The following is an 11,914-nucleotide window of genomic DNA, read 5'->3' as shown; positions in this document are numbered from 1 at the left end:
CCCCCGGGGGGGCCCCTCCAATTCCCCCGAAATGCCCCGAAATGCCCCGAAATCGGGGGGGGTTAGGTTGGGCCTCTTCCATGGGGCCCTCAAGCGGGGGAACATCCTGATCCAGTCCTACTCGCGGTGGGGGGTCAAGGGGGTGGCCCCCCCGCCCCTGGGGAAACCTGGGGACCCCTTGGGGGGCAAGGGACCCCCCCCCCCCCTTTGGTGTGCTTTCGGCAGGGGATGGACTTGGGCCCCCCCTGTTTCAGGGGGGATCCCCTTTCCTCTTAGGGGGAGTGGGGCTCTTACCGGGGCCGGGGGGTTTTGGGGTTTTCGCGTTTTGCTTCCGGGGGGGGATTAATAGCCCCCCCCCCCCCCCCCCTTGCCCACGAGAGCAGGTGGTGCTCGGGCTCGGCTACGGCCAAAAGATCGACCTCTGGTCGCTCGGGGCCATCCTCGGGGAGCTGCACACGGGGTACGTGCTCTTCCAAAACGACTCCCTCGCCACCATGCTCGCGAGGTGCGCCCGAGATCGCGCCCAGATCGCGCGCGCGCTGCGCTGCCGAGAGGGCGGCTGCGCACGCCCCCTTTTCGCGCAGAGTCAGCCTTAAGCCCCCCCCCCCCCCTTTCCGTAGGATCGTGGGCATCCTCGGCCCCTTCCCGCAGCGGATGCTTGAGCGCGGTCGCCACACGCACAAGTTCTTCGTCGGCGACACCCCCTACGAGCGCGACGCCTCCGGCGCCATCTGCCTGCTCCGGCCGAAGCCGTCCTCGCTGCGGCACCGGCTGCACTCGGACGACAAGCTCTTCCTCTCCTTCGTCGGGTCGCTGCTCAAGGTGGACCCCGACCAGCGGCCGACGGCGCAGCAGGCGCTGCAACATCCATGGATAGCGAGCGACCCCTACCAGTAGACGATAGCGGACTCCAGCTCTCGTCCCATCCCCTTGTGGCCGAGGTGGCACCTCTCCCCCTGCCCCCTGTGCTGTTGAGCTCGTGGCCTAAACAAAAAGCTAGGGAAAAAGGTGGGCTCACAGGCACAACACTCCGGGGACCCGTTCCTTTTTACCCATCTCACAGTAGATAGGTGTCCGTTTTTATTTATTTATTTACAACACTCCGAGCCCGCCGGACGCTTCGCTCGCGGTCTCGCCCAGCAGCTCACGCGTCCCTCTCACACGCGGGTCATGTTCTCATGTATGTGGCCTCGCGTCTCTTTTTTGCGTGTTTCCTTGGGCGGGGGCACTCTCCCCCGGGCGCCCCCCGGCGGGTCCCGCGCCTTCTCCGATCCGTTTGCGCGTCACAAAATCTCATGATGATACAATGATGTAGTCGTCATGAAACCACGGGGGGGGGGGGGGGCGATACGGCTCTTTGCAATGAGATACTCATTCCTTCATTCCTTGAGGGCACCCCCGCGAACACAGAGTACAAGAACACAGATAGCGACTCCGACACAGCCGTACGTCATACGTCACACGAGCCACTACAGTCGACAGTACACTTGTACACACCACCACAGACAGGCGCGACGAGCGGTGTGCCTCTACTTTCGCTCACGCGTCCTTGTCGTTTTGCACTTTTTCTTCGCGAGCTCGACCACAAGCAGCCGCTCTGGGCCCTTCAGCTGCGTCTGTCGTCAAGATCCTTGCAAGCTGCGACCGCAGTCATCTCCTAAGGGAGGAGGTCTGTCGTGGCCGCCGGCTCCGCGTCCACCAGGTGCCAGTAGTGCTGTCCCTTTTCGCAGGGCACGTCGGTTGTCGGTACCGCCGCATTGTAGCGGCGACACTCGTTGTTCGCCTCACGGTAGTCAAAGGCGAAACAGCTCTCCGTCACGAGGCAGAGGCACACGCAGTCGGCCTCACACCCCACCTGCATGCACCGGGGGGGGGGGGTAGATGGGAAGCTGCTGTGCGCCTACGGCCATGCGGGGCTGGACTCGCCTTTACAACATCGAGCTGTGCTTCCTCCGGCACCCCCGAACCGCGCCGGTGCCCATCCACGAGCCAGATCGCCCCTCCCGCCTCAACCTGCTCGGCGTCTGCGCTGCCACCCGCGCAAGGCCGAACGGGCGTCGCGGCGTCGCAGCTCGCCGACATGTCGCCGGCGCATTCGTACAAGCCGGTGGGGGGGGACAGCGGGGCTGCAGGCGGCGGGAGTGACGCTGAAAGGCTTCCTGACCAGATCAAATCAGAGTCGTGCCCGCAGCCGGTGCCCCTCGCGCAGTTGCCCTCCAGCTCCTCCGTTGTGCAGAGCCGGGCGCCGGCGGCGGAGCAGATGGCCTCCGCCTCGGTAAAATTCTTCTCGTGGTGGCAGCCGCCCATCTCGGCCCCGTCCGACTCGGACCAGACAGAGCAGCCTCCCCAGCGGCGCCACGTGCTGCCGAGCTTCGTCTCGGAGCAGCAACGTACCTCGTGCAGCTCCGACGGCACTGCCCAGCGCGCGGACTCTGAGCAACGGCCTGCCCGACCGCACGTCGCGAACCGAAGTGGAGTTGCAGCTCCCGGCGGCGGAGGGGGAGGCTGTGGCGGCGGCGGCGCGGACGGAGAGGTAGGCGGCGGCGGGGCGAGCGACGGGAACAGGACGTCCTTGTCACCTCGCTCGTAGGTGTCCGCCACGCTCTTGAGCCTGCAGTTGGGCGGGTCTTGCTCCCGATTGTGCACGATGGCCACGCACTCGGAGTGGTTCTTGCAGGCCGCCACGCACTCGCAGACACCTCCGGAGCCGTACACGACGGTGCCGACGACAAATCCCCGAATTGACGCGCCAGTGCGCACGGTGTGTGTGCACGCGGGAGGGAAAGTGGATGGCTGAGTTGGCGCAGGCGAGGGCGAGGGCGGCGGCGACGGAGCACTGGACGGGGGCGGCGGCAGCGGAGGTGGCGGAGGCGGAGGCGAGGGCGGCGGAGGCGGCGGAGGCGAGGGTGGCGGAGGCGAGGGCGAGGGCGGCGGCGAGGGAGCACCGGACGGGGGCAGCGGCGGCGGCGGCGGAGGCGAGGGCGACGGCGGCGGAGGCGGCGGAGGCGAGGGCGGCGGAGGCGAGGGCGAGGGCGGCGGCGACGGAGCAGCGGACGGGGGCGGCGGCAGCGGAGGTGGCGGAGGCGAGGGCGACGGCGGCGGAGGCGAGGGAGAGGGCGGCGGAGGCGAGGGCGAGGGCGGCGGCGACGGAGCAGCGGACGGGGGCGGCAGCGGCGGCGGCGGAGGTGAGGGCGACGGCGGCGGAGGCGGCGGAGGCGAGGGCGGCGGAGGCGAGGGCGAGGGCGGCGGCGAGGGAGCAGCGGATGGCAGAGAGGGCGTCGGTGGGGGAGGCCACGTCGCGTTCACAGGCGGCGACGGCGCTGGATGGCGATCCTGCAGCCACCAAAAGTGCTGCTGGACGCTGCATGGCACTCCCGTCGTGCTGACCTCCGCGCGGTAGAGGCGGCATTGACCGTTCTGGTGCCTCCAATCGAAGGACACGCACTCTAGGTTGGCGCGGCACTTGCACGCGCACTCGGCTTCGCAGCCCACGGCAGTGGCAGAGATGCGCTGGGCTCCCGCCCCGCTTGCTCGCTCGTGGCACATTGTGCGCCAGGTCGCCCCGCCGGCTTGAACGACGACAGTCGGGCACCGGGTGCAGTGACGCGGCTGGTAAGTTGTGCAGCCTGGCTCCCCAACGTGCTCGCCCTCGCAAGTGAAGGGAAAGGGCGGCGGCGAGGGCGGCGGCGGCGGCGGCGAGGGCGGCGGAGGCGGTGAGGGCGGCGGTGAGGGCGGCGGCGGCCCGTTGGGCGGAGGCGGCGGCGACGCGGGCGGGAGGGGCGGCTGGGGTGGTGCAGGGGGCGGCGTGGGGGGGCCCACGAGGCAGCCGTTTGTGTCCGCCGCGAACCCATTGTAGAGGAGCCGGTTGGCAGTGTCAGCGGGCATGTCGTCAATCACGTCCGCCGTGGCGAGGCAGTCGATGGCGGCCGCCAGCTCAGCGGGTGTGAAGTACGGGTGTGCCGCCCAAACTTGACTCGCCACGCCCGCGACGTGCGGGCATGCCATCGAGGTTCCAGAGGCGGCGCGCGTGCACGAGTCGCTCGTGGTGCAGGCGCCGTCAACCGACGAACCTGGCGCGAAGAGGTCGACGCACGAGCCGTGGTTTGAGAAGGAGCTGCGCTCGTCGGTCCGGGTGGTGGAGCCGACTGTGATGGCGAGCGGTGTGGAGGCGGGCGAATAGTTGCATGCGTCGGCGTTATTGTTGCCAGCGGCGACGACAGACACGACTCCTTGCGCGTATGCCCAGTTGATGACCTCGTCGAAACGTCCGCCTCCGCCGCCGCCGAGCGACATGGAGATGATGGCAGGTACGTGTGCGTCTAGCTCCGCCTCGCGCCGCTGCACGTCCGCGACCACCCACTCGATGCCCTCGAAGATGCCAGAGGTGGAGCCCGAGCCTACATACATCAATTTCACGCGCCCTATCGAATCATGCCACACGCGGGTCAGCGCCAGAGGTGGAGCCCGCGCCGGCGCACGAGAGAACCTGTACGGTCACGATGGTCACCTGTTTGGCCACGCCAAGCTCGATGCCGCCCACGGTCGAAGCGCAGTGCGTTCCGTGCCAGTGACAGGTGTTTGCGTCCGTGACGACACCGTCCCGCACCCACCCCGCGCTGCATCCTATATGGCGAGAAGGGAGGTGCAGGTGAAGGACTAGGAGCGGCGGTGCTGCCCCACCGGCCGTCTCTGTTGCCGTTGTCGTTGCATCCCGAGCTCCACCCAGGCTCGGCCCGGCCGCCAAATTCACTATGCGTGATGCGGACCCCCGTGTCGAGCACGTAAACAATCGCTCCGGAGCCCGTGATGCCCGAATCGTCGTACTGGTTGTCAAGGCCAACGCGGCTGTCGATTCGGTCGATGCCCCAGGTCGGCCCTTCTTGGATCGCGCTCGGCGCGGCGTCGTTCTCGGTCGGAAGCTCGATAATGCAGTCGGCACCGATGGAGCGCACGCTTGGGTCGAGCATCACCTCTTCCAGCGTGGTTTCATCCAGCTGCGTGGTGGTGGAATGGGCTGTCAGCTGGGAAGGCTGGGATGCGGGGCGGTTCAGGGCGGGGCAGACACCTCTGCAGCAGTGATGGCGTTCAGTGACTTGAGGTAGCGGACAGGAGCCGCCGACAGGGCGCCGAGCTTTGCCTGAAGCTGCTGCTGCTGCACCCTGGAGCACTCGGCGCAGCCCTCACAGCCTCCCCATGAGCACTTCTCCTCCCACGGATCGGTCTTGAGGGCGCAGAAGGGCCGGCAGAGGGGTGAGGCCGACGCGGGTGGCGAGGGCGATGGTCCTGTTTTCCTGGTGCAGTGCACGCCGGCGTCCACGCCTGGGCAGTGCTTTGCGACGCACCTAGCGATTCACAAGGGCGCAGTCAGTTTTGCGGGTCGAGGAGGAGCTGTCAGGGAGTCGAGACGCACATAGGACAAAGCACGGCGTCAGACCCGTCGGCATTCTCAGCGGTGCAGTGGCACGGGAGCGGAACAAGGGACACGATGAGGCCGGCCGTGCCGGCAACACACTCCTCCGCGAGCTGCTCGGCGAGGCCGCGCCGGCGCGTGCCGTCGATCGTGGAGCTGGAGGCGGTGGTGACGCTGATCGAGAGGATCAGCAGTAGCTTGAGCAGCGCCATTCAACTAGGGATATCCGATTCGACAGGCTGCGTCGGACGGAGGCAGCCAAACGCAGCCCATTGGCATTGCAGCCGCTTGCTTTTCGAATTCGGCGGTTTGATGGACGAGATGGACCGAGATGACCGAGATCGACCGAGGTATCCGGAGGTAAACCGACGAGCAGAACGCGCAATCATTCATTATTCCGTATGGACCAACCGTTCATTCCATAGCACGGACGGCATGTGTGCACACGGGACACGGCATGCATCTCTCTCTCTGCATGCACACGCCCCAAAACTCTTTTGCGTTCGCGGTGGCGGCGCCCCGCCCGCCAGACACTTAACTAAATAAAACGGACACGCCGAACGAGGTGGGAGAAGGACGGGTCTCCACCTGCACTTGGCGCACTTGGAGTGCAGTCATTAACCGCAGGATCTTGGATCGACCGACAGCATAAATAAATAAAACGGGCAGGCCAAACGAGGGGTGGGAGAAGGACAGGGTCCCCACCTGCACGAGCAGGATCTTGTAAGGACGATCAGGGACACAGGGGAACGGGAGCGGGGAGCGCATCGCGACACGGAGGGGGGCTGGGCAGGGTTCACCCACACGACAGGGTCCCAGGCACTTGACAAGGCCGGGGCGGGGAAGTTCTTTTCGTTCGTTGTTAAGTACCCGCACGTGCCAGTCCGTGCGACGGTGTATCAGTCGCCTTATGCCACCGTTGCATATCCGCGCCTGTGTCGAATGATTTTTTATCACATTAAAACACTCCTCATCGCAAACCCTGTCAGCAGTCCTCCTCCGGGAATGTACGTAAGAGCCACATACATTGAAAAATAAATTTCCTTCGTTTCACGATTGTGGGCCGGTTGCCCGTCGCTGTCGTGGGCCGGTTGTGCCTTTCCGTGTTCGCCGTCGTCCGCTTTCGACGCACAGCTTTCTGCGCAGCGAGCATGCCGATGCGAGCCCTGACACCGGAGGAGATGGTGGAGTGGCAAGCAGCCAAGGCAATGCGTGAGGAGAAGATGCGAGCATGGGAGGAGGTGCGCAAGCCTCAGATGGCGGCGGAGGAGAAGCTCACGGAAAAGATGAAGGAAGTGGGACGCAAGTTCGATGAGACGGAACAGGCTCCAGAAGAGCTCGAGGCGGCGCTCCTCGAGCTCGTCGAGGCTATCGACGTGGCAAAGAACACCGAACGTGAAGTTGGCACGCTGACGAACATACGTGCAGCCGAGTTGCTGCTGATGGATTTGCGCGGGGAGGAAGGACCCGACATTCCTCGCCCACCCGAGAGAAAGCTACCCGTTCAAAGAAGCGTCTCCCCCCTCCACGAAACGACCACCCCCTCCACCGACCTGCTGCGCGGGCCATCCTGTGAGGCTATGTGAGCGATGGCGTCACGGTGACGGTCGTGTGTCACGACTCACGTTGTCACTTTTCACACCTGACTCCGGTATCGAATCACCCCTCTCCAAGTCTCGGGTTGGGACTTTTTGCGGGGTATGGTACGGTGGCTCAGGTCCGAGCCTGACTGCTTCACATAAACGCACAACCCCGGGCCCGAAATCGCACAGAGACAGTCACGCAACATTCTTCACCTTCCTACCTAACCTAAGACCATACCCCCCAGCCTGCTGGCAGACCTGCTTGGGGGTATGGTAGGGCTAGTCTTGGGCGGTCAGGACCATACCCCCCCACCCCTTTGGGCCGCGACGCTACCGTCCATACCATAACCCGGATAAAGTTGGAACCCGGGCAATTAGGCTTTTTCTTTTAAAATGAACTCCCGTCGTAGGACGCGGCACGAAGGGGGCACAAACTAGGGAGGGCACAAACGCCAGGCTACAAACACGGGCAGGCACGCAGTAAATTAGGTAAAAGCATCCTCTCGGTGACTGGCGCGCACCTGCACTCTATCTATCTATATATAACACAGGCCCAAAGGTACACAATCTCGTAGTCAGAACGGTCCCCAGTTGCCGTTCCGGTCAACTCAGGCCGCACGAACGACGGTCTCGACGCACGACGGAGCACTTGGAGCACTTGGAGAGCAGTTGGTATCTCACATCCACAGCCGGGGAGCGTAGACCGTAGACGGTGTCCATTTATTTCACGCCTTGTTATTGAGAAGGAAATACCTCGTATGGCGCTGTGCGCTGGTCTACAACTGTACGAGAGGTTGAGGTGCGACCTTCACAGCCTTGTTGTGAGAAGAAAATACGTCCTATGAACGCAATTCACACCGGGAACCGCTGCCCGGGCCGCGCCGTTTCAGGACATGTCAGACTCCGACGAGTGGAGCGACGCCGAATCGGACGCAGCGGAGGGTGAGCAGCGCGAGTGTGCGGCCACAACCGGCCGCAGGGAGTACTTTTCGCGCTGCGCCGCGCTCGAAGCTGTGCCCTGCGCAATGCTTGTGGCGAAGCTCCGGTGCGAACACATAAATCTACGCCACGCAGGGATGGGGGTCAAGGGGGCGAAAGCTCTGGCTGCAGCGCTCGCCGTGAATGAGCATATTCGCTCGCTCAACCTCGGAGACAATGCGTTTGGCGACGAGGGGTGTGCCGCCTTCGTGGGGCTGTCCAACACCACCCTGACCTCGCTCAACTTGGCCGACAACCAGATAGGCTTTCACGGCATGCGATCGCTCGCGAGTGCGCTCCCTGGCGTGCCTTCGTTGCGCGAACTAGTGCTCAAGGGCAACGCGCTCGACGATCGAGCCGCCGTGCCGCTCACTGACGCTCTCTCTGGCCCCGCCGCGGCCTCTCTCACGCGGCTCGACGTATCTTACAACACGCTCGGCGAGGCCTCGGGCCTTGCGCTGGGCGAAATGATCGCGTCCAATGCCCACCTGCTCGACTTGGATCTGGGATGGAACTCGCTGAGAGGAGCAGGTGGCTCCTCCGTCGCCCACGCTCTGCCGAGGAGCGCTCTCCGACGAATCAATCTGAGCTGGAACAGCATCGGTGACCAGGGCGCGGTGGCGCTCGGAGAGGCCATCCCCGGGATCGCGGCGCTCACGCACCTCGACATCTCGCACAACCGCATCGGCCGCTTGGGTGCTACTGCACTGGCAGACGGGCTCCGAAGGAGCTCGACGCTCACCTCGTGCGAGCTCTCCCACAACCCAATGGGACTGGACGGAACCAAGTTCAACCTCGAGGGCATCTCCGCCATCGTGGACGCGCTTCGCAGCAATCGGCGCATCGAGTCGGCCGGCCTCACTGATGTGCACGAGGGCGCATCGTACAAGCGCGGTGCTGCTTGCCGCTTCTCGCCGACCGACCCCGACGGCAGCTACAAGCTCGACTGCGCGGACCCTTGGGATGCCTTTCTGCTTGAGACGCTGCACGCCATGTCCAACGAGCCAGGCGAGACGTGGATGCACGTGCGGCACAACGGCGCGCCGCTCGTCGTCCCCGACAGCGGGGAGTCGAGCGGAGAGCTCCCAAAGAGTGGGCTTGTGGAGTTCGAGTACGTGTCATGGAGACGCGGGCTCGAGGCGGCGCTAGACCTCGACCTTTCCAATGCGGGTGACAGGCTGCTTGCCGAGCTGGCCGAGCAGCGCGTCATTGCGGGTGATGTCTGCTGCCACTGGAGCAAACTCGACGGCACACCTTTTGCACTCGGAGTGGCGTCACTCCCTGCTGCGGGCTCCCTGCGAGCGGCTTGTAGCTCGACCACGCCGCAGGACGAGCTCACCTTTGAGGCGGCGCTCGACCTCTCCTCACCGGCCGGCCGTGCCACGGCGCTGCGACTCTGGGAGCGCCAGCTCACGTCACCCCTTGAATCGTGGCGATCGGCGAGCCTCGACGACGCGCGCGCGGACCCGGCCGAATGGCAGTACCCCCACCTCCCCGAGCAGGGCACCCTCAAGCTTGAGCACACAGTCGAGCTGAGGAGCAAGCCGCTAGACCGCGGGCGTCATCTGTCGCCGCCTATGGCTGAGGCCAGGTTCGACGACCTGATGAGGGCGCTCTCGGCCGAGCAGCAGCTATCACTTGAGGGCCCGGCGCGTGAGGGCCCGGGACTGCTCTCACAGGCTGCAGGGCGAGCCTACTTTACAGCCGAGCAGGCGGCAGCAGTGCTCCGCGTTGTGCGGAAACGAAAGGGCCGAGCCAGGGCGATGTCTGCGCTGCACCCGCGGGTAATCGACCCGCAGAACCTATCTGCCGCCGTGCAGCGGGCGTTTGCGTCGGAGGCAGAGCGGCAGGAGGTGATGGGAGTCCTGGAGGCTGCACTGTCGGAGCGACGGAGAGGGTTTGCGGTGAGATCACCGTGAGGCGCACTTGCGCTGCACGATCCTTTAGCACTTGAAGGGTGGTCCGTTTATTCTTTTTACTGATTTGGATCTTTTCTTGTTTTTGAGCGGGTCGTCCTCCCCACCGCTGCTCCAACCTAAGTCCTAAACCGCTACTCTCTCATAGAGTAACGCACACAACAACACCTCGTGATCGTGTTTTTCTATGTCAGTAAATTCACACATGCACATGTGCATGTCCATGTGCCCCCTTTGCCCCAGTCGTGCGTGCGCTTAGGACGTGTGCTCTGTCGGAGGCGTCTGAGCAAGCGGTGGGGGGAGAGGAGAGAGTCCAAGTGCCTCCCCAAGAGAGAGGATGACTACCCCGCTTTTTTACCTCTTTCCTCATGTCGTTTCCTCGCCACGACCGAGCAGCTTGTGGCTCAAACACACCCCGGCGTTTGCGCGCATTTCTCCCCCTTCCCCGCCCTGCCCCCCCTCTCCGGGCTGAGGGCTGTCCTGAACAGATCTTTTGCGAATGATGGCTGAGCAAGCCACGCCGCCCTGACTGGCTTGCTCTCTGATTTTGCAATGGCCTCTATCATTTCATTGCGCACAAAAGGCGGCGAGGTCGTGCGCGAGTGCACGAACCGCGAAGACACGCGTCCGCAAGAGAGAGGACAACGACACACCAGGCTACACCAGCAGGTCCCCAACGTCAACAGTTACAGACTGTTCAACAGTCACTGATCAGAGTCCCTGCCGGCGGCGCTGTTTGGTGTCTTCTGCGACCCTCTCGTACGGCCCCGAGTCCGGCGCAAAAGGCGGGCGAATACCCACTGAGCCTGAAGCAGATCGTTCTCTGCCGCCGCTACTCGAGCACGCATCACCCGCCCCCATCCCCCATCTCATTCCCAGGCGTCGCTCCACATCACATCTCGGACCGACATGCGCATGACGAAAGCAGCGACGGCGGCTTTGAACGCGTGGCGGCTCTGGCGTCATCGTCGCCCCTGTTGCGCTCGGTGGCCGTGTTCGCCGTAGCCGCGCGCGCACGCCATCCGATCAGTCATCGAAGACGTCGAGGTCGAAGACGTCGCGCCCCTTTGCCGGCTGCGCCTTCGTCCCCGGCTGCGTGCGGCGGCTGAGGGCGGTGCGGCGAAGCTTCGTCGATCCTCCAGCCGAGCGCCGAGGTGGGCCTTGCGCCGCCCCCTCCGGCTTCGCAACGAACTGCGATTGAGCCGGCGGTGTAGACTCCTTCGTCGGCGACGACGGCGGCCCCTCCTTGCGCTTCTGCTGCCCCACCGAGCGGCGTGGCTGCTCCGGCACCTTTCGCGCCGACGGCTCGGAGTCCAGCTGCGGGGGCTTGCCGCCGCCCCCCTCCTCGGCGCGTGGCGTGCGCTCGGGCAGCGTCTTGGGTGGTTCGGGCGAGACGCTCGAGGCGGGGGTGATCATCGGGTTTGAGCCGGTTGAGCTACCGTACCGGACGGCTGGCGCACGGGGCCCACGGCCGGGACGGTAGCTGAGCGAACGGCTCTTGGGCGTTGCGGCGCCGCCTGGCGGGCGCGCTGCGGCGTGCTGCGGCGTCGGCTGCGCGGCCCTGGACCCGAGCTGGAGCTGGTGCTCGAGTTCCGCCACCCGCGCCTCGGCCGCAGTGGCACGCTCGCCAGCCTCGCCAAGCTCGGCCTTGGCCGCCTCCAGCTCTCCTTGCAGCTCGCGGGCTTGGCTCTGCTCAGCGCTGAGCTTCTTGTCAGACTCCTCACGAAGCGCGGCGAGTTGTGCCTCGAGCTTCTGACGTGTCTGGGCCGCCTCGTCCGCCTCTTGCTTCTTGGCGCGCCCCGCCTCGTTGAGCTGGCCTTGCAGGTTGAGCAGCTGCTGCTGATTCTGGCGCTGCATCTGGTCCTTGTCATCGCTGTGCTGCTTCTGCGCATCGCCAAGCTCTTTCTTCAGCTGCTCGATCTGTGCGTCTCGCTCGCTGGCGACGGACTTGTGCTCGCCGTCGGCCTTTTGCGCCGCCTCTTCGATCCGCCCGAACTGGCGCGCAGCTCCTCTAGCTGCCCCTCGTG

The 11,914-nt window shown here is 65.0% G+C and overlaps 6 protein-coding genes across 6 annotated transcripts in view; 3 read left to right on the top strand and 3 right to left on the bottom strand.

Moving 5' to 3' along the window:
• Positions 1–897, top strand: part of EMIHUDRAFT_64552 (hypothetical protein) — a gene marked incomplete at both ends in the record, with an annotated part of 1,633 nt that extends 736 nt beyond the window's left edge. Inside the window, 3 exons of the mRNA XM_005778721.1 lie at positions 67–247; positions 381–505; positions 621–897. Coding sequence (XP_005778778.1) covers positions 67–247; positions 381–505; positions 621–897 — 583 coding nt within the window. The remainder of the gene's footprint in view (positions 1–66; positions 248–380; positions 506–620) is intronic.
• Positions 898–1,355: 458 nt separating this feature from the next.
• On the bottom strand, positions 1,356–2,144 carry EMIHUDRAFT_421336 (hypothetical protein). Its single transcript, XM_005778720.1, has 2 exons — positions 1,927–2,144; positions 1,356–1,855 (listed from the first exon to the last, which is right to left on the bottom strand). The coding sequence occupies exons 1-2, from the start codon at positions 2,080–2,082 to the stop codon at positions 1,658–1,660; spliced, it is 354 nt and encodes a 117-aa protein (XP_005778777.1). The 5' UTR covers positions 2,083–2,144; the 3' UTR covers positions 1,356–1,657.
• A 1,702-nt stretch (positions 2,145–3,846) lies between these two features.
• Positions 3,847–4,967, bottom strand: EMIHUDRAFT_64535 (hypothetical protein; the record flags this gene model as incomplete). The annotated part of the gene is made up of 3 exons (XM_005778719.1): positions 3,847–4,368; positions 4,439–4,616; positions 4,723–4,967. Coding segments are annotated over 3 exons (945 nt in total), but the record flags the coding sequence as incomplete, so codon positions are not given.
• A 1,594-nt stretch (positions 4,968–6,561) lies between these two features.
• On the top strand, positions 6,562–7,270 carry EMIHUDRAFT_205341 (hypothetical protein; the record flags this gene model as incomplete). Its single annotated transcript, XM_005778718.1, has 3 exons — positions 6,562–6,832; positions 6,988–7,010; positions 7,250–7,270. The coding sequence occupies 3 exons, from the start codon at positions 6,562–6,564 to the stop codon at positions 7,268–7,270; spliced, it is 315 nt and encodes a 104-aa protein (XP_005778775.1).
• Positions 7,271–8,069: 799 nt separating this feature from the next.
• On the top strand, positions 8,070–9,890 carry EMIHUDRAFT_100432 (hypothetical protein; the record flags this gene model as incomplete). Its single annotated transcript, XM_005778717.1, has 1 exon — positions 8,070–9,890. The coding sequence occupies one exon, from the start codon at positions 8,070–8,072 to the stop codon at positions 9,888–9,890; it is 1,821 nt and encodes a 606-aa protein (XP_005778774.1).
• A 1,023-nt stretch (positions 9,891–10,913) lies between these two features.
• The window catches only part of EMIHUDRAFT_100431 (hypothetical protein), a gene marked incomplete at both ends in the record, with an annotated part of 2,227 nt that continues 1,226 nt past the window's right edge, over positions 10,914–11,914 (bottom strand). Inside the window, one exon of the mRNA XM_005778716.1 lies at positions 10,914–11,902. Coding sequence (XP_005778773.1) covers positions 10,914–11,902 — 989 coding nt within the window. The remainder of the gene's footprint in view (positions 11,903–11,914) is intronic.

The sequence above is a fragment of the Emiliania huxleyi genome, assembly GCF_000372725.1.
Source record: "Emiliania huxleyi CCMP1516 unplaced genomic scaffold EMIHUscaffold_24, whole genome shotgun sequence".
Classification (NCBI taxonomy): domain Eukaryota; phylum Haptophyta; order Isochrysidales; family Noelaerhabdaceae; genus Emiliania; species Emiliania huxleyi.
The sequence above is the reverse complement of the archived record's forward strand: the minus strand, read 5'-3'. Positions and strand labels throughout refer to the sequence as shown.

Coding starts and splice junctions, on each gene's coding strand:
- EMIHUDRAFT_421336 (XM_005778720.1), bottom strand. CDS start 2,082: ATGTCGGCGAGCTGCGACGCCGCGACGCCCGTTCGGCCTTGCGCGGGT. Junction 1,856..1,926: donor CACAGCTCGATGTTGTAAAG/GCGAGTCCAGCC, acceptor CGGTGCATGCAG/GTGGGGTGTGAGGCCGACTG.